The sequence below is a fragment of the Plectropomus leopardus genome, chromosome 4, assembly GCF_026936395.1.
Source record: "Plectropomus leopardus strain MGB_pleo_1.0 chromosome 4, ASM2693639v1, whole genome shotgun sequence".
Lineage (NCBI taxonomy): Eukaryota > Metazoa > Chordata > Actinopteri > Perciformes > Serranidae > Plectropomus > Plectropomus leopardus.
This window is the reverse complement of record NC_142179.1, coordinates 20,453,863-20,480,322: the sequence shown is the minus strand read 5'-3', so window position 1 is coordinate 20,480,322 and position 26,460 is coordinate 20,453,863. Positions and strand designations below refer to the sequence as shown.

Genomic DNA, 26,460 nt, shown 5'->3' with positions numbered 1-26,460 from the left:
TTATTGATTGTTTTTGCATGTCTTGTTCATGCTCAGCATCACTGAAAATAAAACTCCCACTTAATTGATTCCCAGAGTATTAAATAAAGGTTTGACAATAAATGTGCAGAGGAAGGGAAAAATATATATTGATTGCCTCTACCTACATAATAATATTTTTACAGTTAAAACATGTAATACATGACAATTACAAAATTGTTTGAGCGAAAATGTTTAAATATTATCTAAATATGACTCTAAGAAGCATAATTTCACCCATATGAGAGATCAATGTGAGTTCCCCAGTGTGTTAAAATGAATGTAAAAATGAGTATAACCTGGTAATGACCGTGTGCACAGCAGTAGATGGCGCCACTGTTGTTCTCTCCCAGTTTGGATCCAGACCTCAGTTTCCTCCTGCTTCCAGGTGCTGCAGTTGAGCCCTTCCGCTCTCCGTACAGGAATTTGAAGACTGCATTACGTCAGTTATCCTGCCAGCGGCAAGAAAGCAGCACCCTCGTCCAACAGGAGTGTGTATTTTTGTTTTTCTAACTTTTTTGTCCCGTGGAGAATTAAAGTGATATTCGTGCTTTTTTTCCCCCGAGTTATTCTGAGTTGGGAATCCTAGTTAATCGACGGGGAGGAACGAAAGTTTGAAGCGGCGCATCACAGCTCTGCTGCTTCACTATGAAAAGTTTGTGAGGATTTCAGTATCTACGACACTCTCGGAGAGTAGATGGAGGAACCAGAAGGTGAGGGATATCTCAGCTTGTAACTTTATACCGAGAAAAGGTTACATTGTTTGCGTTTAGCCAAAAATGCTGTAGTCTTGTCGTTTTCCACGGTGTTACAAGCTTTGAGGCTCATTTCTGTGCAGTTTCAGTGTTACGTCGAGCATACCTGTTGTTTACTCACTTTCCCCAGAGACTCAGTTTCACCTCCTTTACCCAGACTTTAAAGCAAACAATGCTTCCCCAGTTTTAAGCGCGTTACTGTGTCATTTCTTACAGGTACAAACATCTGTTACTGTGCGGGATGTGGAGGAGAAATTCAAGACTCGTTTCACATGAAAGTCCTGCAGGACACCTGGCACAACGCCTGCTTTCAGTAAGTATTTCAGTTTGTACTGTAATGAGTTCAGTTTTGTCACCAAAGATTGATAAGTGGATGCTTTGTTTTCATAGAAAGAAGAGGGGGAACAGTTTGCACCGATATGGGCACAATAGTTTTCTGTTGGTCAACATTCTGGCTCCTTTCTCTGTTTGGGTGTACTTTACAAATGACCTTGTGGATAATCCCAGAAGCTTCTGTCTTGTAGCCTCAACATGGGCCTCCTAGATCTGTTTTTTTTAACAATTCGTCATTGTTTTGTGCCGCTCTGCACAAAATGCACCATGTAGGATGTTCATTTCTGCTCTGTCGCAGCTCACTAACCCCTCATTGGGGATGCTGCAGGCTCTTAAATAGAGATTGGTCAGTGAAATGGTCCCACTATGACTACAGGACTTTGCCCTGACGTCTGCCTCTGATCTGAGGTTTAATGATTGCCGTACTGGAGCTGATGTGAGCTCTCTGGTTTTCACAGGTCACTGCCCCACAGTGAAATATTTCTGTGAGGTGCAGTGAACCTGTGACTGGATGCTGACAAACTGTACATGCCATGATATCTATCAGTCAGTGGGGGTTTCCCTTTGGTTAACAGTAACATTCATTTGTTCTCATGTGAGACAGGAAGATTTTTGAAAAATGATGACAGTTTTGGGTCAGACTGTTGCCGGCTAAAACTGTCATGTGAGGTTTGAAGTGACCGCAGGATCACAGCTGCATTTTGATGAAAAAAGTTAAGTAATCCCCTTGCCTAATTCGACACCAACCTTTCTCAGTGGCTTTGGTACATGTCTTGAATTATCCTTAAAGGGACAGTTCAGAGTCAGACAGAGAGTTGGAGATATCGGTTGTAGAGATGTTCGCTTTTTCTCCAATATAATGGAACTAGATGGCACTTGGCTAGTGGAGCTCAAAACACCAAAAACAAATAAATTTGAGAAACTCAACATCGATATCTGTTTCCAGAAATCATGACCTGGTGATACCCAAGATAATCCACAGAACTCGTTGTGAGCAGTTTTATGTAGGAACTATTTTCTTTCTGACGAACTACACCCATCAACCATTATCACTGCACAGAGAGATGAGCTAGTTGATGTTACAGCTCAGTTGAGGAGGAAGTCAATAATGTTTACATCTCATGCTGTCAACCGCACAAGGCTCTCATCCATGATCAGATGGATGCTTCCTTCTGTGCAGTGATGCAGTTGGCTGGTGTAATTCAGTAAAAAAGAAAATAGTTCTTACATGAAACTGCTCACGGCAAGGTCTGTGGATTACTAGGTTATGATTTCCAGCAAGAGACATTGCTGTAGAGTTTTTCAAATGTATTTTTAGCACCACAAGCTGAGGGCCATTTAGTACGATTACATGTAAGAGAGGTCAGACATCTCCACAGCTGATATGTCCAACACTCGGCAACTCACATCAAAACAATCTAGATTGATAACTAGCTCTACAGGTAATATTAAAAATATGTATTTTTGATTTGGGGGTGAACTGATTCTTTAACATTTGCAAATCAATGTTTTGCAATCTCAAAACAACTACAAACAGCACCAAACAATGGATTACCTGCAAAGCCTGTAACTCGCTCAAAATCCTTAGTGCATCTTCATAAAGTAAATATTTATGTCAGTGAACATGTTGGTACCATCAGAATGACAAGAACTTTTTACAAAACAAGACAGTCAAAATGCTGAGTCATGCTGTCAATATAACCGTGCACTCTGGCTGACGTTTGATGACTGACTGAAAGTGCAAAAGGTTGCAGTTTTTCTGTAAAGCATATATCAACTTCAATATTACAAAGTTACACAACATGACTAGGATGACTGAGGACTGATCGCAAGATATTGGACAGGATTCACATTTACGCTTTTGTAGTGAAATTTGTTTACAGACTATGTCATTGCAGTACAGAGAAGAAAAAGACAAATTTGTTACACAGCACGGCATAGCACAAAGTAAAACTATGTACAACTGGAAATGTACATTTGGGAAACACCCCTTCAGCAGAACTGCACATGAAGCCCTGAACCTGTTGGCTATTTTAGAGAACTGGACCATCTAACACTGGGCACATTCCCCTTCATTAGGGAAAGTCAAGACTCACACTGAGAGCAAGTCATCAAGTAAGGACACACTTAAAAAAAGGCTAAAAGAAATGTTTAAAAAATATACATGACAGATTATGACAAGCTTTTTTTAATTTGTTTAAAAAAAAAGAAATAAATTGTTTTAATGATGTGCACAAGTGATTAGATGATCTGAAGGCTGACTAAGTCCTAATTTCAGATCTGACGTGAGAACAGCAGCAAAGTGACTGAGAATAAGTGTCAGCACTGTGTCTGTGAATGCAGCTGATCAGAGCACCAGCCAGATACTGTGCAGAGTTTATCTAAAAGTCCTTTGGTTTTAATGACTGGAGTCTGGCTCTAGAGGACTGGCAAGTCCAAAAAGCCTTGAGAATAGAATAAATTTAATGCTGCTGACTGTGTTGTCTGCTTCTGACAACTGGAATAGCTCTTTTGAAGATTTGAGCCAGTATCCAGCAGCACATTGTCCTTACATAACCTGGGATTTCACTTTTTCCAAACACTGACTCTTCAATAACACATGCAGTTCCTTGTGTCTTAGCACATTTCCTGAGACAGCATTACTGAGCATTGATCCTCTCCCTGCTTTTGTGATTTTTTTACTCCCTCACATTTTTGGCATCCTCTTTATCGCTGCATCTTTGTCTGAAATGTCTTCAGTTACACGTTATAACTTGCAGATATTACATTTTGTTGCATGTGCGGGAAGCCAGGCTGCAGTTGGACAGTCACCTAAATGTGCAGCAGTTTGCGCCTCTGAGCTTTGTGTTATTTATTACAAGGATTAAGATATCTCCACGCTGCAGTTTTTAAACACTCTAATCCCTGCTCACAATTATGCTTAATGACCATAATCTCTAAATGTAAGAAAATTGTACAGCAAAATAAAATAAAATGACCTTGTTAGTGTATTACCCCCACCCCTTGTGCTCCTATTGTCAACTGTCCACATGCTGCCACTCTCCCCGACATGTACCTCCACCTTGTGTAACATTCTTACAAGCTGACGTCATTCTTGTTCCAGTAAACCTGGCCGTGTTATTGAGGCCTATAGGTAACAGCACGTTCCTCTCTGCGTCTGTGTTCTGCATTCCTAGACAGCGATTCAGAGATGCGTCCGCTGTCTCAGACACTGACTGCAGAATCCTTTGTTTTTTTTCCCCAAAGAGAACTAGATATTTCCAAACTTATACTTCACTGAAGGTTTGCAGAGCTGCAGATATTATCACCATACTCTGCCACAAATAGAGCGTTGTATATCTTTCTTTTGTTTTCTTTAGAAAACAGGATAGGGTGATATTTAGTCTTCTTCTCATTTCTTTTTTTTTTTTTGCAGTGAAATATGGAAGTGCCAGTGCACACCATATTTGAGTGAACATTCATAATAACAGAATCTACATAACATTTGGAGAAACCTGATATTCTTCTATTTCATGCTTTATGTTTTGGTGCCTCATCTAGTGTGGACAAGTTGATTAATTGATAATTGATAGTCAGTGGATTGTTAAAATAAGCACTTTCGCTGTACTGAATTGTACTTGGGCTCTGGAAAATTATGGGAGGTATTACAAATCCTTTATGATATTCTGTAAATAATCTGCAGATTAATGGGTCATGAAAATCATTGCCATATTTCTCTTCCTGGACAAAAATCAGCGGGTCCTTGCTGACTAAAATCAAAGGTCTGCACTCCTTGGAAAGAGGCTGTTTGGAGCACAACAGTCACATACTCAAAGATAAGGTCTCATTATAAGAGAAACACTCCCTCGTCAGGTCTTCAAGGTCACAATTTAAATGCTAACTCAGGTTTGTTTTTTTTTCTTCAACCTAGATCAATTTTTTCATATTTTTCTGTGTAAATGACTAATGGCACTAATGACTAATTAAACAATGTAAATAAACAGCATTCTTAGCAGGTATAGAGCCAGCATATTTTCACACATACTGGATGAATTAAAGGTTCAGTTTCAACCTAGCCAATGTTGTTTATTGTCTTAATAGATGAACCAAGAGTATTTTCTAAATTTTATTTTTGTTTTTGTTGACTTGAATGAAGTGTGTTTTATGAGAATAAAATTATTGTTTTTGTAAATGTAGCCTGGTGGATTTGGCAGTGGCAATTTCAGGGCTGGTTAGGGTTAAACCAAAATGATCTTACTCTTTAACAAAAAGGTCTCTGTCTGTAGGGACTCTTTCCGTAACATTGCCAGTCACTTTAAATAATAATCTGAGCCTGTCAGTGGCAAAAACACGCACTTTCGATTGACATATTCTGAAGTTGTTACATAGCAGCCTGCCACTCTCAATACTGGACCAGTTTCAAAAATTATTGTTCCCATCAGTGACTTGGGTTGAAAATGACTAAAGTTACCCTTTACGATCTCTCCTCTTCATACTCCTTCAAAAGAATACACTCCAGCAGGAATGTGGATTTAAGGAAATGAGTAATGTTTACTTTGTAGTGTTTGTGCAGGCAGGGCCATTGCATTGTTCGCTGAAGAACCACCTGAGCATTCCCGCCCCCCATTCACCACCAGTCCGTCAAGAAGGAAGTCAGGTGTTTTTATAATCTCCCTCACATCACTTCATCTTGATATATTATAGGGACATAATGGGCAATAATTACAGTTTATCAGCTCGTTTTGTCGAGGAATGCTTTTTGTTCAGAGAGAGGCGGACATGGTGGAAGTTATTGTTTTCTTTCTGCCACACCTGAACAGATACTGAACGTCATACCAGGTTAAATACTGCACTTTTCACAAGTCTCTCTCTTCTTTGTGCGCATGCATCTCTTATCTGATTGAACCGCGGGGGTGCATTGGTATCACCAGGCAACACTGATACTGATCCAGTCACAGTCAGTTCTCTTGTGTATGCTGTAGCTTAACTAATACTTGTATCCAGTACTGGATTTTTGAGGCAGATGCCTTTGGCAATATTTGATTTAGAAAATAGAATAACAATATATTGGCCAGTAATGCGTTTTTTAACATAAGTCAACATTTATTTTATCTTGATCCCTTAGTTTTTCATATGAAGTGTGACCGGTGTCATCACTGTATACACTTGCCAGTGCTGTCAGGTGGATGAAATATGTAATAGCTGCACTTGTCAACTCATAAACGTATATACCACATCACATATCCGCTTACCTGCTGTCTGCTCTGTTTGCTGTGTACATAAGAATACAATATCAACATGACTGCTGCTTTTGAATCTACTACAAATAAGTAATACTTTTGTATACACTCATCACTCACACTCAGATTCTCTTTTTTCATATAGTGCTCATATGCCATATCTCACTCCTTTTTCTCTTTACACTTGTGCAGTGCTATTGTGACTATATAGTATATATAAATACCGGTGTCTTTTGTCCTATAGTTATATAATATTTATGTCATTAAATCTTATCTCACATTTTATTGTCACTTTTATTGCTGAGCTGACACATTCTCTCATCCAAGCCTACATTTCATTGCACCACTGACCCCGTGTGAACCTAATTTTGAATTTCCCAAAGCTTTATAAATGTTTTGAATGACTAGGGTTCTATGGAAAACTGCTATATGTATCTCTGGAGAAAGATAGTTGATTTCTGAGTCTCTGGACTTTGGGTTGGTGGTTCAGTTTAACTACCAGTCAACATTCAGCTGTCTTTCTCACATAATGAACCTTAAATAGTTTGATAAACAGAAACTAGAATCTGTGTAAGTCTGCATCCAGACTCACAAACACAACAGACAGTCACACACAGATCAGATGAGTGGCCTTTACAGCAGCTGTGGCCACAGAAGCAATGCTACCATTACTCATACAGTCTTTACCTCAGCAGACTTTCAGCTCTGCTTCCCCTTATCATGTCAGAGTGTGATGAATCAGGCAGGAGGCATTGCAACAGTGACTTTGTGTTCATTCTTTATATTTGTTGCTTTCATCTGAGAGCAATAGACTATTTGTTTCCACACATGGCTTGTTAAAGGGGCATAATATGGATGTTACTTGATAAAAAAGACAACTTGTGCTCCCCACCTCCTTCCACAATCGGCACAGACATATGTTCTTCCCCCTTTATTCAGCTCCTTCTTAACTAATGCCAGATAACTTGGAAATATCTCGAGTCTTTGCCAAAGTCAATAAGCCTGGATCAACTATACCTGCAGTGCAGAGAGCAACGTGATACACGATGCTCAGCTGAGAGCTGCTGCCAGCACTGCACCAACAGATTAAAAAACACATTCCCACTCAAAGTAATAGTCTGACTTGTTCATTTTACACACTTGAAATGGTTACATAAAACCTCAACAGCCCTGAATTAGAAAAAGTTGTTAATCAGGAAGTCAGTAGTGTCAGTTGGAAGTTTATTATTGTAGTCAATCCTGAATGCAGTCTGTGCATGGCCTCATACATGCTATGTTACTGTTGATTTTAATCTAGTTCAGGAGAAAATCATTGTGTGAACAGTTTTGCATTCCCACTCAACTGCATAACAGTATCAGGGGAAAAACAGTGACACGTCATTTATTGTGATTCATTTGTTGGGACTTCACCACCTAAAGTCTCTTTAAGTATCCTCGCTCAAATTACGCAGTATTTCAGTGACCTAACCTTTTTCAGAGCAGATCGTCCTTCATCCTATTGTGGCAGTCAAACCTGCTGCCATCATTCTGCAAAACCAGTGCAGCTTGTTCAAGCAACGCTCAAAGCTTTCAGGTGCTATTCAGTCTGTGGGCAACTTCAGCTTCCTCCCTCTGAACACTTTGTCCCAATGTCGCAGCCAAATATTTCCCCTTAATTCGCCAAGTATCTTCTTGAGTAACAGCTTGGATCGATCAGTGTTATTATGCAATGAAAAAGAATTAAGTATGTTCTTACTATTTACCTTATTTAAACCTTTGTTTTGTAGTATTTCACCTTAATTAGACAGTACATAGTGACTAAATATTAGCAAAGAAAGATTTATATTTATCATGTGATCAGTGTCACTGACTGAACTGAAGGTGTTTGTTATAAAGTTTGCACCTTTGACCGCAAGGCAGACAGGATGCTTTATTATTTACACTAACTATGATAAGAAAATGTGCAGATATTTGTTGAGTAACTGCAAGCAGAAACTGCACAATAAGCAACCAGATGATCAGAAGACTTTGCCCCATAGAGAGTTTTTAAAGAGCTATATGTTGTTGTCAAAGTGCAGTTTTCCCTCAAACAACTGGATCCTATTACGGTGCTGGAAAGTGTTTGGCGGCATTATTGGTATTGTGCACAGGCGACTAACCAAACATTTCAGTTGCATATGCCATCTCCAAAGGCTTGTAGGTTTCTCTTTTCTGTGGAACAATTCTTTGTCCTGTCTTTTACGCCGTCAAACTGCTCCAATAACGGCACACATGCAAGACCCAGCACATCTCTGGAACGAGGTATTTATGTACCCTTTACCTTGTTAAACTCAAAGGAAAGTACATGTTGTCATCGTCGGGAACATGCCCCCAGCTAATGTTCCTGTCCTGTCCGACCTCAGTTAAAAGTGTTGTTTTCAGCTGTGTGATTTATGGTTTCTACATGAGCTCTCTTTTACTATTTAACACCATTCACTGGTATGTTATGTATGTAATATGAGGAATGGGTGTTGAAAAAGTGTACAGATTGGAAACCTAATTGGGTGATGGTTCAAATCTTAAACTCTTAACAAACTGCAGATTTCCTTTTTTCTGTCTTATGCTGCTCGAAATGGTTATCGAAATCAAGTAACACACTAAATATTTCTTGGTTGCAACTCTTAAGATACGATTATTTGCTGATTTTGTGCTGCTTTTGTGCAATTTGTTTCATTGTAGACACAATAAACCATAGATTAAGTGATTGTGAAAATGATTTTGTTGCAGCACAACTTTTTTGTTTTGACACGCAAACCTGCACGGGACAGAGTTGAGACAGAGCACTTGTTGGTGCTTCATGAGGATCTTTTCAGACATCAACCGCATACCTTAAATTATCAACAGGTCTTTGAAATAATACGCCTGGCTTTTGAGTCTCTGCAGTCTCCCTTTGGAGGTGATTGCTCTACAGTTAAAATAAGCCCCAGCTTGAAGCCCTCATCTCTTTGTTCTTCTCTGTTCATCTTCTTTGTTCTGCGTAAACCTGACTGAGACTGGTTTTGTCCTCTCAGGTGTTCTGTGTGCTGCGACCACCTGACTAACTGGTACTATGAAAAGGAAGGCAAGCTGTACTGTCGCAAACACTACTGGGAGAAGTTTGGAGAGCTCTGCCATGGCTGCTCTCTGCTCATGACTGGACCTGCTATGGTAAGTCTGCTGCAGTTTGTTGGCCATTTTCTGTCTTTCAAAATAAAATTTAATTACAACTAATTTTTTCTTAACCAAAACCTAATCAACTTTAACTGAGATTAAAAGGGATCTTTATTGATATTACATGTCAGCTTGTGAAATAAGCTGTATAATAACTCAGGACTTTTTTGGCTCCATCCATCCATCGTTGTCCATTTACCCGGGCTGCATCTTTATAACAGATAACCAAAGATACATGTTGAGAGTGTGTCATATGAAAGATGTGGGCATTTACCAGGCAGTGAGGATGCAACAAAAAGGCTCTTATATCTTTGACGACCTTCGATATCTTCAGTTATGACCATTTGTCTCTCTTGTCGCCCAACTTTAGAAAAGTGCCATACTAAAATGCCTCCAATAAACGAAGAATCCAAAAGCAGGATGATGTATTAAAGTCAAAGTGCTCCGCATTTACATGCTCAGTATATCCCAAACACACGCTAAAACCTAATATTTAAAGTGAAATGAAGGAAAAACTTATCTGTGCTCTTCTTAGAGCCACACTTGATGCTGCTGGTTGTGCTTCAATTAGTTTGATTGTGTTATTGTGTGACGGTGGTGTTTTAAAGGTTTCATCAGTTCAGATTCACCACAGTCACACAATAACACAAACAAACTACAGATCAAGGCAGTTGTAGATCAGCAGCTCCATTTTTTGTGAGGTAAAATTACAGTTTTTGTCAATGGAGTTTGACTTTGAAGACAGCATAAGCAAGTTTCCCTTTTAGTTAAGTTTGCCGCTGTAAGGGACTGACTTCTTGGGAAGTACCGAGCATACGACTGGATAAATGAGACCTGGATTATACTGCATGAGTGGTTTGAGAGTTTTTTAAAATGGTGTTTTGATATAGTTTTGCTGTTGTTAAATGTGGGCCCCTATGGCTGCAATTCATCAAGGATTTTATCCATTTCTGAATCTTTGTTCACTATGGAGGCATGTGAGGAAAACAGTTTTCTTCACAAATACAATGTAACACTGGGTGAGTAATTAATATACAAATGGTCGTTTGAGGGTATTAGTATTACTTTAAGTTGTTTTATTTTTGCTCCACTAGTGTTTAAGATCTAAAAATAGAGTTGCAATTTCCATCTGTTTAAGATTTCCTCTCTGGTGTATAATGAGCATTACAACCCTCCAGGCTGTTAGAGTTTGCTGGCTTGTGATTACATGAGGCTTCAGTAATAAAGCCCAACACTGGGTCAAGACTATAAGACTGTTAGTCTGTTTCTACATGTGATTGCCAGGCTTTCAAAGTCTACTGTGCTATGATCGTATAACGAGAATTGCCAACAATTTCCTCCTCTACTCAAATAATACCAGAAAGCCCACAGAGCGCGTCAGTGCTCTCTGTGTTCTAGCGTCTCCCCACTGCTTCAGATTATTACGAACATGCATTAAAAGGCAGGGGGTTGTTTTTTTGGCCATTATTACATTTACAGATGAGTGAGACTTTGCACTGGCGGTCGCTGCTGAACACAGCAGATTGGGCTCTAGACCACACTTGTTCCCTCTCTGTACAGAAGTTCTCCACGGTTCACTTCTCCAAGTACACAGAGGATCTCGTGGGAAGAAGCTAGAACATGAGGTGGTTTTGGAGCCCATCATGGTCAGTCCTCTGTGGTGGCGTGGCTCTGTAGATATATTACCCACACAGTGTACCACTCATATCATTATCTGTACTGATGGTTTTCATAGAGCAAGCATCTGTTGTGAAAGCAACTGAAGACTGCGTTCAGACTGCAGGCAAACCGCATTTGTTTCTAACATCAGATCTTTAAGACAGACAGTCAACATTGTTATTTTCAAGTGATCAAATCAGATTTGTGTATCCAGATTTCATCAGCCTATCTGCAGGGGTTGCTGTGGTAAAAACATAGGCGTCAGTAATAATGGAGCTACGCTGGTGACGCAGCTTTATAAAGTGTAAGCCCTCTGAACATTTACACAGTCAAGGCACAGTAATTTATTTCAGTTTATTTAGGCATCAGACAACTGACTTATCCGTAGCGCTCTGCGTGTAGAGGCATGAATTCTGCCGAGCACTTCTGTTACTCTAGATGTGATGTCATCATTGTGTGTCATGTGGAAAGATACTTTGAAAGCTGATTTGAGCAGCCAGAGCACGCAAACAGGGACACATCTGTAGAAATGTGATCGGGATTGTATGTCAGATCAGGGTGTAGTTTTGCATTTCATGTGGGTGTTTTTTAGGGGCGGGAATTACCAGAGGCCCTGCAACACAGAATAATCACAATACATGAGTCATGATACAGTATCATGCAACTTGTAGAAATTTTGCGATATACTGAATATTGTGGTAGCATTATCTTTTTCAACTGCAAATGATGTCCCTTAAAGAAAACTTTGTCAAAGTTTATTTTATCCAATAGGTTGAAGTTTTCAGTCTGTTCATCTTACTTCAGCCACTTTTATACTTAAAAAACACTCTTCATTTTATTTTCTTATTAGGCTACTAAAAGTTATGCTTCTATTTGCATTGTTAATAATTAACATAATAAAAAAATGATAAAATTGATAAAAAAAAAATATCACAATACTGTGCTGTATTAAATCATTACCTCCCACTCCTAGTTTTTTTTGCTGTCCAGACTTTCCAAAATCAATCTGGGTCCAATCTGGATGCACCCAAAATGGATTTGGGCCGGCAGTCTGTTCAAGGCCTGTGCAACTTTAAAAAACTGAAGCAACACATTCTCTCCTCTACAAATTAATTATTACTATTATCTTATTAATAGGCAATAGATTCTAAAGAAGCTGGAAATAGGAAAAAAGGACTCAGTCAGATGTAGAGCCCAATGCATCTTGGAACAATATTTTATACTGTAACAAATAGGCACCAAGTCGAGATAAATTTAAAGTCACAAAGACATTACAGTAAAAGTCAAATCTGGCATCGGAGGAAGTGGCGTATGTCGAATTTAATCCAAATTTCCGTCAGCTCTGATTTAGTATCTACAAGTCGAAACATGAAATTCAGGTGGCGGCAGCTCTTGCTGGTCACAACCGGGGTCACTTGTCTAACATGGAGCCAGACTGAAGTTTTTCTTTTTGCCACCAAGCAACACACACAATGGACTCTTCTATTTAGTATTGGCATCCTGCTTCATCAGCCAGTGAAGCCAAGTGTTTTTGGCAGAGCTGATTTGGCACTGCAGCCTCACGGCCAGAAAGGGAGTCATTGTGGGCCATCAGCAGAGGAGGGTCATGCAGAGCTGCTGCTGCTCGTTAGGCATTCAAGTCCCGAACACTGTTGTTTTTGTGCTGGTTTTGATTATTTGTTAGTTTATTGACTGACTGCAGATGGTTGTTGTATTTTTAGGCACAGTTTTTGACGAGCATTTCATGTCATTCATCTGCTTTTGCTATCTAGTCTGAAAGTTTCTACCTCTTTAAATGCGTCCTACCTAATTGTGCTCCACTTTGATCTTTGAGTTTGCATGGCTGTGTTGCTGTTGAAGCCCGAGGCAGGTTGTGACTGCGGTCGGTGGCGGCGGTTCTGCCCTTGGCTTGAAGGCAGGGAGTTGCAGGCTCCTGAGATGTCACAATCATTTGGCTGACATCACTCTAATCTGTCTGTAGCAACAGGGACTCCTTTCCCAGCACTGACTCAGAGCTGTGGCTAATGTGGGAAAAAATGGTGCTTTCAGCATGTTTAGATTGCAGTCAACTAAATCGATTCTATGGCTGTGCCCCAAATCTATACCACATACTAATCCTACAAAAAGACAAAAAAAAAAAAACCCTATATACTTAAAACAGTCAATATGACATGTAAAAAAACCTTTTATGTGTTCTATTGATGGACATTATATAAGGAGATGGAGGAACTGCTAATAACTGGAAAAAGAGAACAAATTAGGAATGGTTTTGGAACACCCTAAGGAAAATATCAGAAAACAAAAATAACTCACATTTTATATATTTATTTATTTAGTTAATTGGCAGTGAAAAAATTAAGTTTCAGTTTTGACTAACATCCAGTGCTGCATGTATGATCATTGTTTGTCAGTAAGAAGTGGTTAAGTATGTTAAAGCTGTAGTTGGTAACTTGCCTACTTGACAGTAATTAATAAGACAGATTATCAGTTAAAAAGAATCATGTTCCTCCTCCTCGTAGGACACCTAACAGCATTTTCTAGAATCCACCACGTATAAACAAGAACAAACAATCAGTGCTGAGGAGTCTCCAACACAACTGTCAGTCACGTCAATCTCTGCTCGTGAACTGCAGCGTTGATCAAATGTGTATCAAAATTCTGTTACTGCGTCGCCGGTTTCTCACCACAAATGTTTTCAGAAACAGTTTAGTATCGTATTTTGCTTTAAAATTAGAAAGTTTGTGACTCAGGCATCATGTTGATAACAGTCAAGTAAGGCACTGCGCTGCCCACCGGCCTGAGCAAATTCTTATTTTACAGTTAAACAGTACACTGGAATGCTGAAAACATTTGAGGTGAGAAATAGTACACAATGCAGTGACAGAATCCTAATTTCAGATTTGATCAGCACTGCTTAGTTTGACAGTTTGACAGTTTGACCACTGTTCACAAGCACTGATAGCAAATGCAATTAAAAGCACTACAAAGAGGAGAGAGATACAAAAAAAATCAGATTTTGTGTCAATACATGCGCCAAAAAGTTATTTTCATGAAAATTAACAACTGCAGCTTTTAATGTCTTGTCTACTAACTGTAAATACTGCATCATAAAAGTTACGCAAACACACTGAAGCACTTTTTGCACTTACTAAGGGTTTTTTCCTTAAGTCTAAATTCTTGCTTGTGTTGTACGTCGCTTTGGATAAAAGCGTCTGCTAAATGAAATTGTAGATTGTAGACTTATGATGGGAGGCGTCCTGTGTTTTAAGATAATTCCTAACTTAATACAAACTCGATTAAAGAAAGCCTTCCTGTAATTATGCATTTTTACCAGATCTGTTTTTCCTGTCTCACTTTCACTCTGCATCATTCACGTGTAGACGTTCCACTGAGCCACATTAAAAATCTAGGCCTAACATTTAGATCTCATGTTTGAACCTGAAATCAACATTTTATGTGCTGAGGGATGTGCATGAGAAGAGTACCTGGTTGCATAGGGGCGGACACATTATGTCATCTTGCGTGATAGTGAGAGAGAAGTTAAAAGCCAGATGAAATGGGAAAGTAACATGCATCTCAGAAAGGGAAATCAGGCGGTGTTAATGAGAGAGAAAGCACGTGAATGTGAGCTGGATTCAGGGAGTTGAAAGCGTCAGAGGCGAGTGGCTCAGACCTGTAGGGGGAGGTGACATCATAGCGGATTCCAGACAGCGTGAGAGTAAAGCAGGTGTTACGGCCGTGTCTGCGCTCACACTGGGAGGAGGGCAGAAAGCAACACGCAACACGACACACTCATCTCTGACGAGCACAGCCAAGCATCAGCCCTCCAGTCAACATATCTGCTTCGAGTTGTGTGGACGTTTTGAAGATCAGCCCTTTTTGTTTGTGGTTCCAGGTGGCCGGAGAACACAAGTATCACCCAGAGTGCTTTGTATGTCTGAGCTGCAAGGTGGTGATTGAGGACAGGGATACCTACGCCTTAGTGGAGCGATCCAAACTCTACTGGTAAGACTTCTGCACAGTCCTTATTTAGAGCTTTTTGCAGTATGGTCTCAGCTTTGGAAGGAGCTTGTAACACATTTTTGCTGCAGCTTAACATCCTTTAAACCACAACCTTAAGCAGTAGTGTTACTCAATGTGAACATCCCTTTATTAGAGCGCTTTTTAGTGCTTGTTACAGGAACCATAGTGTTATATGGAGGGCTGAATGACATTTTCTTGTAATGCATAGTGACATCCTTCCTGTTCCTATATGAAATGTGCATTTATTTTAGTTATTGTGAGTTTTGTAAGAATAACAGTTTCCTTCAAGTTTATGTTCAATTATTAGTTAGCCATTTTTCAACACGCATATGTCCACACATGTAGTGATTCACTCCTTTCCTCTTGTGTGTAGTGGGAAGTGCTACAAGCAGGTGGTTCTTACACCAATGTTGGAAAAGCGCTCACACGACTCAGTCCTCGACTCCCCGCCCCACACAGTGACCCTCATCTCAATGCCCTCTGCAGCCAATGGCAAGAGGGGCTTCTCCGTCACAGTGTTGAGGGATGTCAACGGCTCAGCATCTGTTCAAGTCAAAGAGTAAGTGGGACCCGATGGAGGCTGGTCTCTGTACCTGTCGTGCTGTTTTGCGTGAGCAGCATGAGTCATGTAAAACTGATTATAGGTCTGCTAAACAGCAGGGCACTGGTCTGTGTGAAGGTGTGTCAGCGCCCGAAAAGGTAGTACTTGATAGTTTAATATGATGTAAGAGTGCGACCCAGTTGTTAACCTTCTGTCTTTACATCTATACATTTTCTCTATAATGCTAATACTCACATATAGGTGTTGGTACTGTGTTGTTCCAGAGTCAGAGGGATGCTTATTAGTCCCGAGGTGCGAAATGCCATCCATGTTGGAGACAGGATCCTGGAGATTAATGGCCTTCCTGTTGGGACCTTGATGCAGGAGGAGGTAGGTTTACACTTCACGTACACATTTCTGAAGGCTTTATCCCACTGGAAATAAAAACAAACAAACACCACTAACATCTTACTTCTGTATTCAATGGGATAGGTTACAAACTGCATTTATTCCCGGGACAAATGGCTCTGCAGTTGTCACGGATATTTATTGGTTCCACTTCTAATCAGTCATGTTGAAAAAATAACAGCCGACTGGACACACTCATTTTCGCCCCTTTTCCGTCCGCAAAAGATGTTGTTACTTTTTGTCATCTCAGGCTTAAATATTGTCTGTCTTTGAGTGGCTGCTCTCAAACATCATTTTAAAGCACAGAGTTTGAGAGTGGGAGACTGAATCATTAATAGACATAAAACAGACACGACCATCGTAATATTTTCACCGGCCTCCATCCTGCTCTCAGTTGTTTACTAACATGTTTTCTGGCATGCTCCTGAAGTCTAATGTGTCACATTAGAAAAAAACCCAAAAGGCATTCTTGTCTACAATGGGAAAGTAGTTTTCAACGTTAAAAAAAACTCTGCATATGCGTTCTAGTTAAGATGCTCACAGAGGTATACGTGATCTGACATTCTTCAAATGAAGCTAATTACGGGCAAGTCCATTCCATGAGTGCAATTTGCAAAGCTATGCTCCTGTCATACAACACATGCAAGTGTAATTTTTGGCATTCTTCACATTCCCCCATCATTTATACATTCTTCGGCTGGGAGAGGACGACATGTGGAATGACTGCACTTACAGGAGTATATCTCATCTCACAGGTTGCATTACTGCCACGATCAAGTCATATGTTTTTTATTTCATTTTGACTCATAATCTCATGAAATTCAAGTCCTGGGAGTAAATCTATCTCTTCTGCTCTCTGCCTTTTGTACTAGGGGTATAATCAGTTTCCAGTTTATTAGGTGCACCTAACTAAAACTAATGCAGTAAAATACAACAGTCATGACATAAATCCCTTTTTAGGAGTGAAATAATTGTAAGTTTTGTTGAAATTGTTTTTGAGGGGTGTTAATTCAAGCATATAATCATTTTGGAGGCTGCGGTGTGTGGTGTTGTTGAATTATGTCACCTTATACCTTATTTCTAATATGTTATCAACCCCATTTATACCAGTGAGAGTAGGCTAAATCACAACAGAAACACCTCTGTATTAGACAGCGTAAGTTTTAACTAGGTGAGTGCATTATGTAATACTTCCATCACACTCCTTGGACTTTTAAAGAGGTGCTTCACTGTCATTAAAGTTTTCTTTTTCCCTCCACATCAAAAATGGCATTCTTATAAAAGAAATTGTTATTCTACTACCCCAAAGACTAAAAAATATAAAATATAAACCTAAGAAAATCAGAATAAAAATCATTTTTCTAGTTAATTATCCAAAGTAAGGCCTTTTAAGATTACTACTTTTGGTTCCAGAAAAATAAGGGATAAACAGTATTATTTTAGTTTAAAATAATTTTATGCCACTGATACAATAATAATATGATAGCATAATAATGCAAATATAGTCTTTCAAAGATCAATGAACTTTTAATTCTTAAGAATATTAAGACATTGGAATGTGAATTTATTTTAAACATCTTTATTTTATTTTATTTTTTTAAAAAACAGTATAAAATAAAGCAAACAAACAAAACAACTAAAATGGATCTTTAGTATATGTTAACAAATGCTCTTAAATTAATATTAAACATTTGGCAAAGACATGTCAAGAGCAATTCTTTTACAGGTAATATACTGCAAAAAATTGCACCATACATGACCTTTATGTTTTTTTCTCTCCGTGATAAGTCATAATGCAATTATCGAGACAGGCCTATCCACAGATAACTTAAAACCAAATTTCAGTGATGATGAGAAATTAGGGGAATCTCAGAGAAAAATATATTCCTCAGAACTAATAATTTTTCATCTCTTACAACTCAAACTTTCGTTTGTTTCGTTGCGTAGGTGGATGATCTTATTCACTGCACCAGTCACACGCTGCAGCTGCTTATAGAGTATGACCCAGTCAGGCAGCGTTTAGATCGGCTCAGGCTGGGATCACCAAGAACCAGTCTGGGAGTCCCGGCCACCTCCCGCATGCGTCTGTCGTCACCTTCTGATGCAGTCCTGGAAAGGACCGATGTGGTTGATGACGGCACGCTGAAAAGGAGGTCTTTGAGGTATGTCGGAGCAGCCACAAACCACACAGCTTATGTAACGTTCTGTAATGTGCAAGAAATGAGTGTGCATTTTTGTTGCAATTTTTAACCAATCGTATTCCCTCTATTCCAGGCGCAGTAACAGCATATGTAAGTCACCGGGGCCAAATTCTCCTAAAGAGACACTTTTTATTACACGAGACATCGGGCGCTCTGAATCCTTGAGATCCTCCAGTAGCTGCTCTCATCGCATCTTCCGGCCATGTGACCTCATCCACGGAGAGATCTTAGGAAAAGGCTTCTTCGGACAAGCTATCAAGGTCAATGTCCTACTTCAGTTAGTTCTCCACTATCTGTGGTTAAGGACTTTTTTGGATCCTCACGCAAAGGACTCTGAGCAATGCAAATGTTGCTTTTGTCATCCTAACAGGTGACTCATAAAGCCACAGGGGAGGTGATGGTGATGAAGGAGCTGATCCGCTGTGATGAGGAGACCCAGAAGACTTTCCTAAAGGAGGTTGGTAATCTACAGCAGGAGGCCTGCACTTCCTCACAGACAGACAAAAGAGTCCTCTGGCTCTGCGCGGAGCTGCGATTTATTATACTCACAACTGAAAGCATGCCACGTTTCCACTTTTTCTTCTTTGCACCTTGTTGTTTAGAGGGTTTTGCCTCTGGCTTTCAAGAAAATCTGTCTAATTTTTCTTGTATTTTTAATGTTTTTGTCATGGAATGAATTTGTAGCATGACTTTCATCTTGCAATCGTGATGAAAGACTTCTTTTTAACTTCTCTGTTTCTATTTAATCTTCAGGTCAAAGTGATGCGATGCCTCGAGCATCCTCACGTTTTAAAGTTCATTGGTGTGCTATACAAGGACAAGAGGCTCAATCTGATAACAGAATATATCGAGGGAGGCACGCTGAAGGATTTCATCAGAGACACGGTGAGTTCAACTAGTTGATTCACTTAACCCTGTTTCTCTCCTCCACAGAGAAGCACAAAACACCCTACAGAAAGATCTGTGTGCAGATCAGAGTCATGTGGGAGGGGGCTGACCTGATGTAAACTCTGCACTCGTAGGGGGCCCTCGGCTTTTTAGTGGGCTGTTGGCATGTCGACTTGCCAAGACGTGAAATGAGAAAAGTTATAGAAAGTGTTTCCAGGTGACACTTTAAGAGCTGTGATCCCCTCCTCCCACAGCTGACTGCTGTAGAGAAGCAGTGCAGTTCAGCACGCGGCCCAGTGAGGAGAGGAAGTGATGGGTTTTTTTGGTCCATAATTATATTTAAAGTTTGCAAGGGAGGGCCAGTTTTGAGGTTTAATTGTGTTACTGTGTTACTGTTCCTGTTGAGTATTGTTTTCCTGTCTCTACCTTGGCGCAAAAACTATTTTGTATTGATCCCTGTTATTCATTATGGCCTCTGAGGAAGCTTCTAGTCATTTCTCTCTTGTTTTTTTTGTCTTTACTCCGGACTAACAGGATCCGTTTCCATGGGAGCAAAGGGTGAGCTTTGCAAAGAGCATCGCTTCTGGCATGGTGAGTTGGCCTCTTGCAAAGACATTAGTATTACTGAAATCTGTGGATGCTATTTTCAGCTGACCAAATGTGTGTAAATGAGCTTTGTGGCAAAGGGCAAAGATTAAAGTTGGCGTCAGTCACGGAACATGTGTGAATAGTGTTTAAAAGTTTTACTATATAAAGGTGATTTTTACCCTTGTTGACTTTTCTCTTTGTTTCAGGCTTACCTTCACTCCATGAGCATCATACACAGAGACCTCAATTCTCACAACTGCCTGGTTAAACTGGTAAGTGACATGGCATCATACCAGCCATTACACATCATAAAACCTGAACAATAGGAATAAAGGGTGGGAACCAGTTTTACGGTTCATGAACTGACTAAAAGTTGGCGTGCATTCAGCTGTGAGTAAATGTAGTTCCCAGCCCTGTGATTTGCTGGGACAGTGTGCCTATATGGACAAAAGTATGTGTAAAACTTTTTTTTTTTTTTTTTAATTAATGTGAACTCAAGACAATATTGCAGTATTTTAGCAGAATCCATCAGAGCTTCAGGAGTACTGGTACTGCACAGCATTTATTCTTCCTCAGTGGATAACTAAAAATCCTGTTTCTTTTTAACCTGGTATTTTGTCGCTTTGTCTACAGTTGGTTGTCAGATCAGCTTTTACTTAGTTATTTGAAATGTATCAAATTTAAAGTGTTGTCTCCCCACTGTGTACCAAGTTCAACATGAAAGATTAAGTGTTTTTTTTTCAACAGGACAACACTGTGGTCGTTGCTGACTTTGGACTGTCCCGACTCATAGTCGAGGACAAAGTTAAGCCTCCACCTGAAAAACCAACAAATAAGAAGAGGGTGTTCAGACGCATTGACAGAAAGAAGCGATACACTGTTGTGGGAAACCCTTACTGGATGGCTCCAGAGATGCTAAATGGTGAGCAGCTGACAAAACGAAAATTAACACCTTGATTTAGAGGAGATTCAATCTATGGGGCCATGAGTGAATTTACTTTATCCTTTTTACTTGATCTTATTTCAGGTAAACGCTATGACGAGAAGGTGGACATTTTCTCCTTTGGAATTGTACTCTGTGAGGTAAGAGCATGCTGACTTCATGCACATTATCTGCTTTGACTTCCTTTTTTTTGGCAGGCAATGCGAAAATCCTGGATCTGAACGCTTCATGGAAAACACCATTAATAGTTGTCACAGCGTAGAGCTGGGCGATATGGGGAAAATCAAGTATCACAATATTTTTAGCAAATACCTCAATGTTGTTATTGTGACGGTACTGCAGGGTTGACTGCGCTTACACAGAATATTTACACAATTAGATTTTTGATGAATAATCATCAGTAATGTGGATATAGTTAATAACTAAGTAGTTAAAGGAAAATAACAGAACAGCAAGAACAGTCTGATAAGTTTAGAAAATTACATCATTTCACTGTAATGCAGCCTTTAAAACCAGGAATAGACTAATTTAACTACGATATTACAGCATCCAAAATCTAAGATGACATCTAGTCTCATCTCACGATACCGATATCGTATCAATATATTGCCCAGCCGTATGAAAACATCTCCTCACACAATTTCAGAAGCACCTTTCAGGTACAAAATGCAGCACAGAGTGCTTTACAATTCAGCAGCAAAAAATAAAAATAAAAAAAATAACACCAAAAACACATCAAATATAACCATAAAGAAAGCCATTAAATACAAATGAGAGAATCATAAAACATTAAAAGAGACAGTTGGTACTTGCAGGCTTTATAAAAATAGATCGCTTTGAGTTGTCCTCAAAAACTGTCCACTGAGTTGGTATTAAAGGCAGTGTTCTTTATTTTTGGGGCATTGTGGCTGTCAGATCATGGTAACAGTGTCAAAACATTGGATTGCCAAGCAACGTTCAAGCCTGAACAGATCTAAAATACAATATCAGTCTTTAGAAATTCCAGGGCATTGTGCGTTATCCTGAAACATGTAATGGCATGTGCTTAATTTATTCACTGTGATATCTTCTTAAATGTGTCTCTACTTATAAATATATTGACACTAACTTCTGTGTTTTGATCCAGATCATTGGAAAAGTCTATGCAGACCCTGAGTGCCTCCCTAGGACTCTGGATTTTGGCCTGAATGTTGGCAAGTTTGTGGAGAAATTCCTCCCTGAAGACTGTCCGCCAGCTTTCTTTCCGCTGACAGTGGCCTGCTGTGACCTCACACCAGACAACCGGTGAGCACCTGCTGGTATTTTAATGGCCAATATCTGTGTTTATTGTGAAAAACAGTGGTAGAGCACTGCTACTTCATAAACTATGAAAGGACAAAATCAAGAGTTATTCAATAGCTGTGCAGCAAATTGGTTTATGGAAAAAGGAATATCAATATTGATCATTCACTTAAGTTGCACATGAGAAATGTGTCTGCCTTCACCTGGAGAGATATTATCAAGCCAGTTATTTGATCTCAAGAGTCTGCAGTAGCAATGAGGGAGAAAAACAACTGCCAAAAAAACAGATGCCATCTCGACCTGCCTCTACAAGGGCACGCCTCTGCTGCCAGATGGCTTCCTCATGTTTTCTCTCAACCTTGTCAGTCTGGTTTTAACCTCAAACCCCTTTGTGTGCCCTCACTGTTTTTTTCCCCGCCTTCTCTCTCAGTCCACCTTTCCAGAAGCTGGAGGACTGGTTTGAAGCTCTGTCCCTCAACCAGGAGCTGGGGATCCCCCTGCCAGCCGAAATGGATGAACTGCACCAAAGTGTGAGTCAACTCCACTGGCCTAAAGACGGCTCCTCATCCCAGAGCACAGATCAGCCATCAACGCCAGCGGCGGCGTCTCCAGACTGTTCCAGCATGACAGACAGTTGCACCTAGGACTGTGCTTCTCTTATATGACCCCAGTGAACTGCTGCACTAGTAGCATGGATGAGATAAAAGGGTAGGGAAATTGCATTGAGCCCGAGCCATATTAGAACTGGATAACCTGAGGAAGCTGGATCAACCTCCCTGTGGGGGACCCTAAATCTGAGAATGTCTGCGAACTGCAATGTGAGTGGAAAGACACATTTCAGAAAGACAAAATGTTAGTTATTATTTTTTTTCCTCTAATAAGCCCCACTCAACACATGCAGGTTTGTACTAATGCTTACTGTGTATTAAGACAAGCACGCAACTTTTTTTGGTCCCCTCTCTGACAAAAGACGAACATTTTCAAAGGTGGGAGTTCTCAATGAGTCTGATGTGTCAGCGGTTTTGTTTTTCAGGCTCTGAAGTTGTTGTTTGTTATGTGTGGAATGCACAGATCAGTCTTCGTCCACCAGAGGACTCACTTCACTGCAGCAGCAAAGAAAACAAAGCTGCTCCCTAGTCTAGCTGATTGACAGGTCAAAAGAGGGCAGTGCTTCAAGAAAACTGGTGTGACTTAAAGCAGCAGTGGAAGCAAAACACATTGACCTCAAATGGTTTCATCACTCTGAGATTTGGCACAACATGGCAGACGATGTTTTGATTTTTTTTTACGTCTAAGAATTACCGATCTAGTTTTTGACGAGATGGTTACAAGTATGGTTCTGTACTTTGTAGTCTAACGATTTTGATTCATTTCTTAGAAAGATGAATGGACACTGATTAGATTTTTGTTTCCATCAAACACCTTATGGCCGTTTCTAAAAACAGGGAAGAAACTCTTTTGGAAAGTAGCGCTGCTATTAATAATTTTCACACACAGTCATGCAACAGTTGACCATAGAAAGTCATTTTGTACAGAGAAACTGGATTTTTTTTCTTAAGAAATGTATATAAATATGTATATATTATGCCTCTAATTTGATATTGTTTTCTAACGGGAACTCTAGATTTGTAGATTTTTAGACATTTCGTCAACAATGGACGTTTTTGCCGTTTTTGCTGTCATCATGCAAGGTACCGACGACCAGTTGTAACCACTATTGTTTATATTAGTAGTGTTAATGAATAAAACTTCTTCCTTCCTAAAGTTAGCTCAATATTATCATTTGTCAAAAGTGGACGACAGTAAAAGTGTTGCTGAGAATGTGAGTTAAAAATTTAATTTGTGGATCTGTCTTTGCCTTAAAGGTCCGTTGTGTGGGCATCTGTTGTCAGAAATGGTATGTATTATTCATAACTATGTTTTCTTTAGTGTAAAATCACCTGAAGAAGTCATCCAAAGGCATAGTATGAGATGTGGAAAAAAATAAGCATTAAAAGGTCGTTATACTTTGTTGACCAAAATATCATTAAAAGTCATAGTGTAGTATGTATTCCGAAATATCTAAAAAATCATGCAAAAGTATGATGCCCATTCTACAATCCATCTTCTGATGCACACACTTGGACACATCATCAGTGTTGTATCCTGGAGTCATTGGGTGTTTCAGGTGTTACAACAGACATCCTCTTCCAGGCGACCAGACCGAGGCTGATCAGACCTCAGCCTGTGTCCAAGTGGCATTCTGCTGCCCCCCCTGCTCCCCCCCTTTTGAGCCATCTGGTAACTTTTTCTGCTGCCTCCACATTTTTCCTGATGGCTCTTTTCCTACTTAGACCATTTATGCCCAGGGAGTGACTGGCAAATCTCTGAATGCCTATCTCCACTGGCATGCACCTGGTCCTCCATCCTTTCCTTCGGCAATCCTCCACCAGGTCTTAGTATTTGGCCTTCTTCCTCTCATGGACCTCCTCCAGCCTGTCCTCCCAGGTTACTGTGAGCTCCAGCAGAATCAGTTACCTTGTGGCCTCAAAGACCAAGAGATTTCAGGTCTCAGTGTTGACTCGGTGATGCGTGGTGGAATTGTCAGTCGCTTCTCTAGGACAACCATCATCACCCAGTTTCGGGCTGTTGAGAGCAGACCGACTTAGCCGTTCTTCGATCTTTCGTTTGGCACTGTTCCTCCCTCACAAAGTAGATGGCCTTGGCTGTAGCGGGGGTATACCTGCTGTCTTTTATCCGTTTGCTGATTGCATCAACAATGGACTTGAGGACCTGGTCATGTCTCCAGCGATACTGCCCCGCACCCAGCGCCTTAGGGCAGCTGCTCAAGATGTGTTTCAGGGTCCCTGTTTTGGAACACAGGGCGCATGCAGGTGGGGGTTCTACTTCCACAAGTCCTTCCAGGTGTCTCTCCGCTCCATTGCCTTTTCTGGCTTCACCCAGGCACCGTGTTGCTGCATGGCCACTGCTCTGCTGGTTTGCTCTCCCGCCACTGAAGGTCACATCTCCTCCGGCACCAGTTTCTACCGCAATGTTGTTAGGCTCCCAAGTCCAGCTCTGCCTTGTGTCACACTTTCAAGGATGACTTTGTGCTTCAGTCAAGACTGCCTGCTGGACTGCCTCAAATGCCCTCCACTTTCTCTCTGTCCTCAAAACAATCCCTGCACCAGATGCTGTCAGATCTTTCGATCCAGTGTACTGCAGGTGTTCCCATGCCCATGCCACAATGAACTCCTCCCTGACTGAGCTGAAAGGATAGCATGAAAATGTCATAGCTCAGTATGGCGTTCAAAATAAGATAAAATGGTCAATCTACAGTATGTTGTCCAAAATAGAAAATAGCATAAAATAGTCGTACTTTAAAGTATGATGTCAAAGCAGTATAAATACTATACATAAAGTAATACTATAGCATATTGTCCAGAATTGCATTAAAAGTCATACTATAGTATCCATCCATCCCTCCATTGTGGTCTGCTTATTGTTGGCCGGGTTGTGGGGGCAACAGGTGGAACAGAGCATTCCAGAAGTCGCTCTCCCCAACAGCGCTTTCCAGCTCCTCCTGGTGGACCCCAAGGCATTCCCAGACCACACAAAATATGTAATCCCTACAGTGCATTCTGGGTCTGCCACAGGGCCTCCCACCAGTTTGGAACACCTCCAGATGGAGGCGCCAATAAGTCAAAGTCAAATTTTGACATGTTCAAAAAATGGCTGAAACAAAGTATAGCTCATAGAGACATGTCATAACACACAATGTCGAACAAAAACAGCCAAAAATGTCATAACATAGCATGTCCAAAATATCACCAAAAACACCAAAAGTAAAGTATGTCTAAAAATTTCAAATTTTCATGTCCAAAAAATTCCTGAAAGTGACACATTGTATACTATGACATGTCTCCACAACTTCCAAAGTGCGAAAAAAAGGCCAGAAACATCATAATTTAGCATGTCCAAAAAATCGCCAAAAACACCAATAGTATATGTTGAAAAATTTCAAATTTTGACATGTCCAAAAAGTGCCTGAAAACAACATATTATAACTTGTAGACAAGCGTCATAGTATACAAAGTCGAAAAAAAGGCCAAAAACATCCTAATTTAGCATGTTCAAACATAAATGCAAAAAACACCAATAGTATAGTATGTCCACAAATTTTAAATTTTACATGTCCAAAGAAATGTTTGAAAACAACATACTTTAACTTGTTGAGACGCGTCATAGTATTCAAAGTGGTAAAAAAAGGCCAAAAACTAGTTAGCATGTCAAAATAATATGCATTATTGTATAAAAAGTGGAATGTTGTTGAAAAAATTAAAATATCCAAAAATCTGCTAAAAACACAGCTAAAAACGCTAAACAGCTTAAAATTGCGTGCCGAAACACGCTAGAGCATTGAATTTTGCAATGATGGCCAAAAACACAAAAAAAT

The 26,460-nt window shown here is 40.0% G+C and overlaps 1 protein-coding gene across 1 annotated transcript; it reads left to right on the top strand.

Annotated features, from left to right (window-relative positions):
- The first annotated feature begins 415 nt into the window (after window positions 1-415).
- limk2 (LIM domain kinase 2) lies at window positions 416-23,789 on the top strand. Its single transcript, XM_042488579.2, has 16 exons — window positions 416-731; window positions 990-1,086; window positions 9,355-9,490; window positions 15,048-15,157; window positions 15,549-15,734; window positions 16,001-16,106; window positions 18,072-18,286; window positions 18,399-18,585; window positions 18,696-18,782; window positions 19,079-19,210; window positions 19,748-19,804; window positions 20,008-20,073; window positions 20,549-20,723; window positions 20,829-20,884; window positions 21,871-22,028; window positions 22,456-23,789. The coding sequence occupies exons 1-16, from the start codon at window positions 716-718 to the stop codon at window positions 22,667-22,669; spliced, it is 1,998 nt and encodes a 665-aa protein (XP_042344513.1). The 5' UTR covers window positions 416-715; the 3' UTR covers window positions 22,670-23,789.
- The last annotated feature ends 2,671 nt before the right edge of the window (window positions 23,790-26,460 follow it).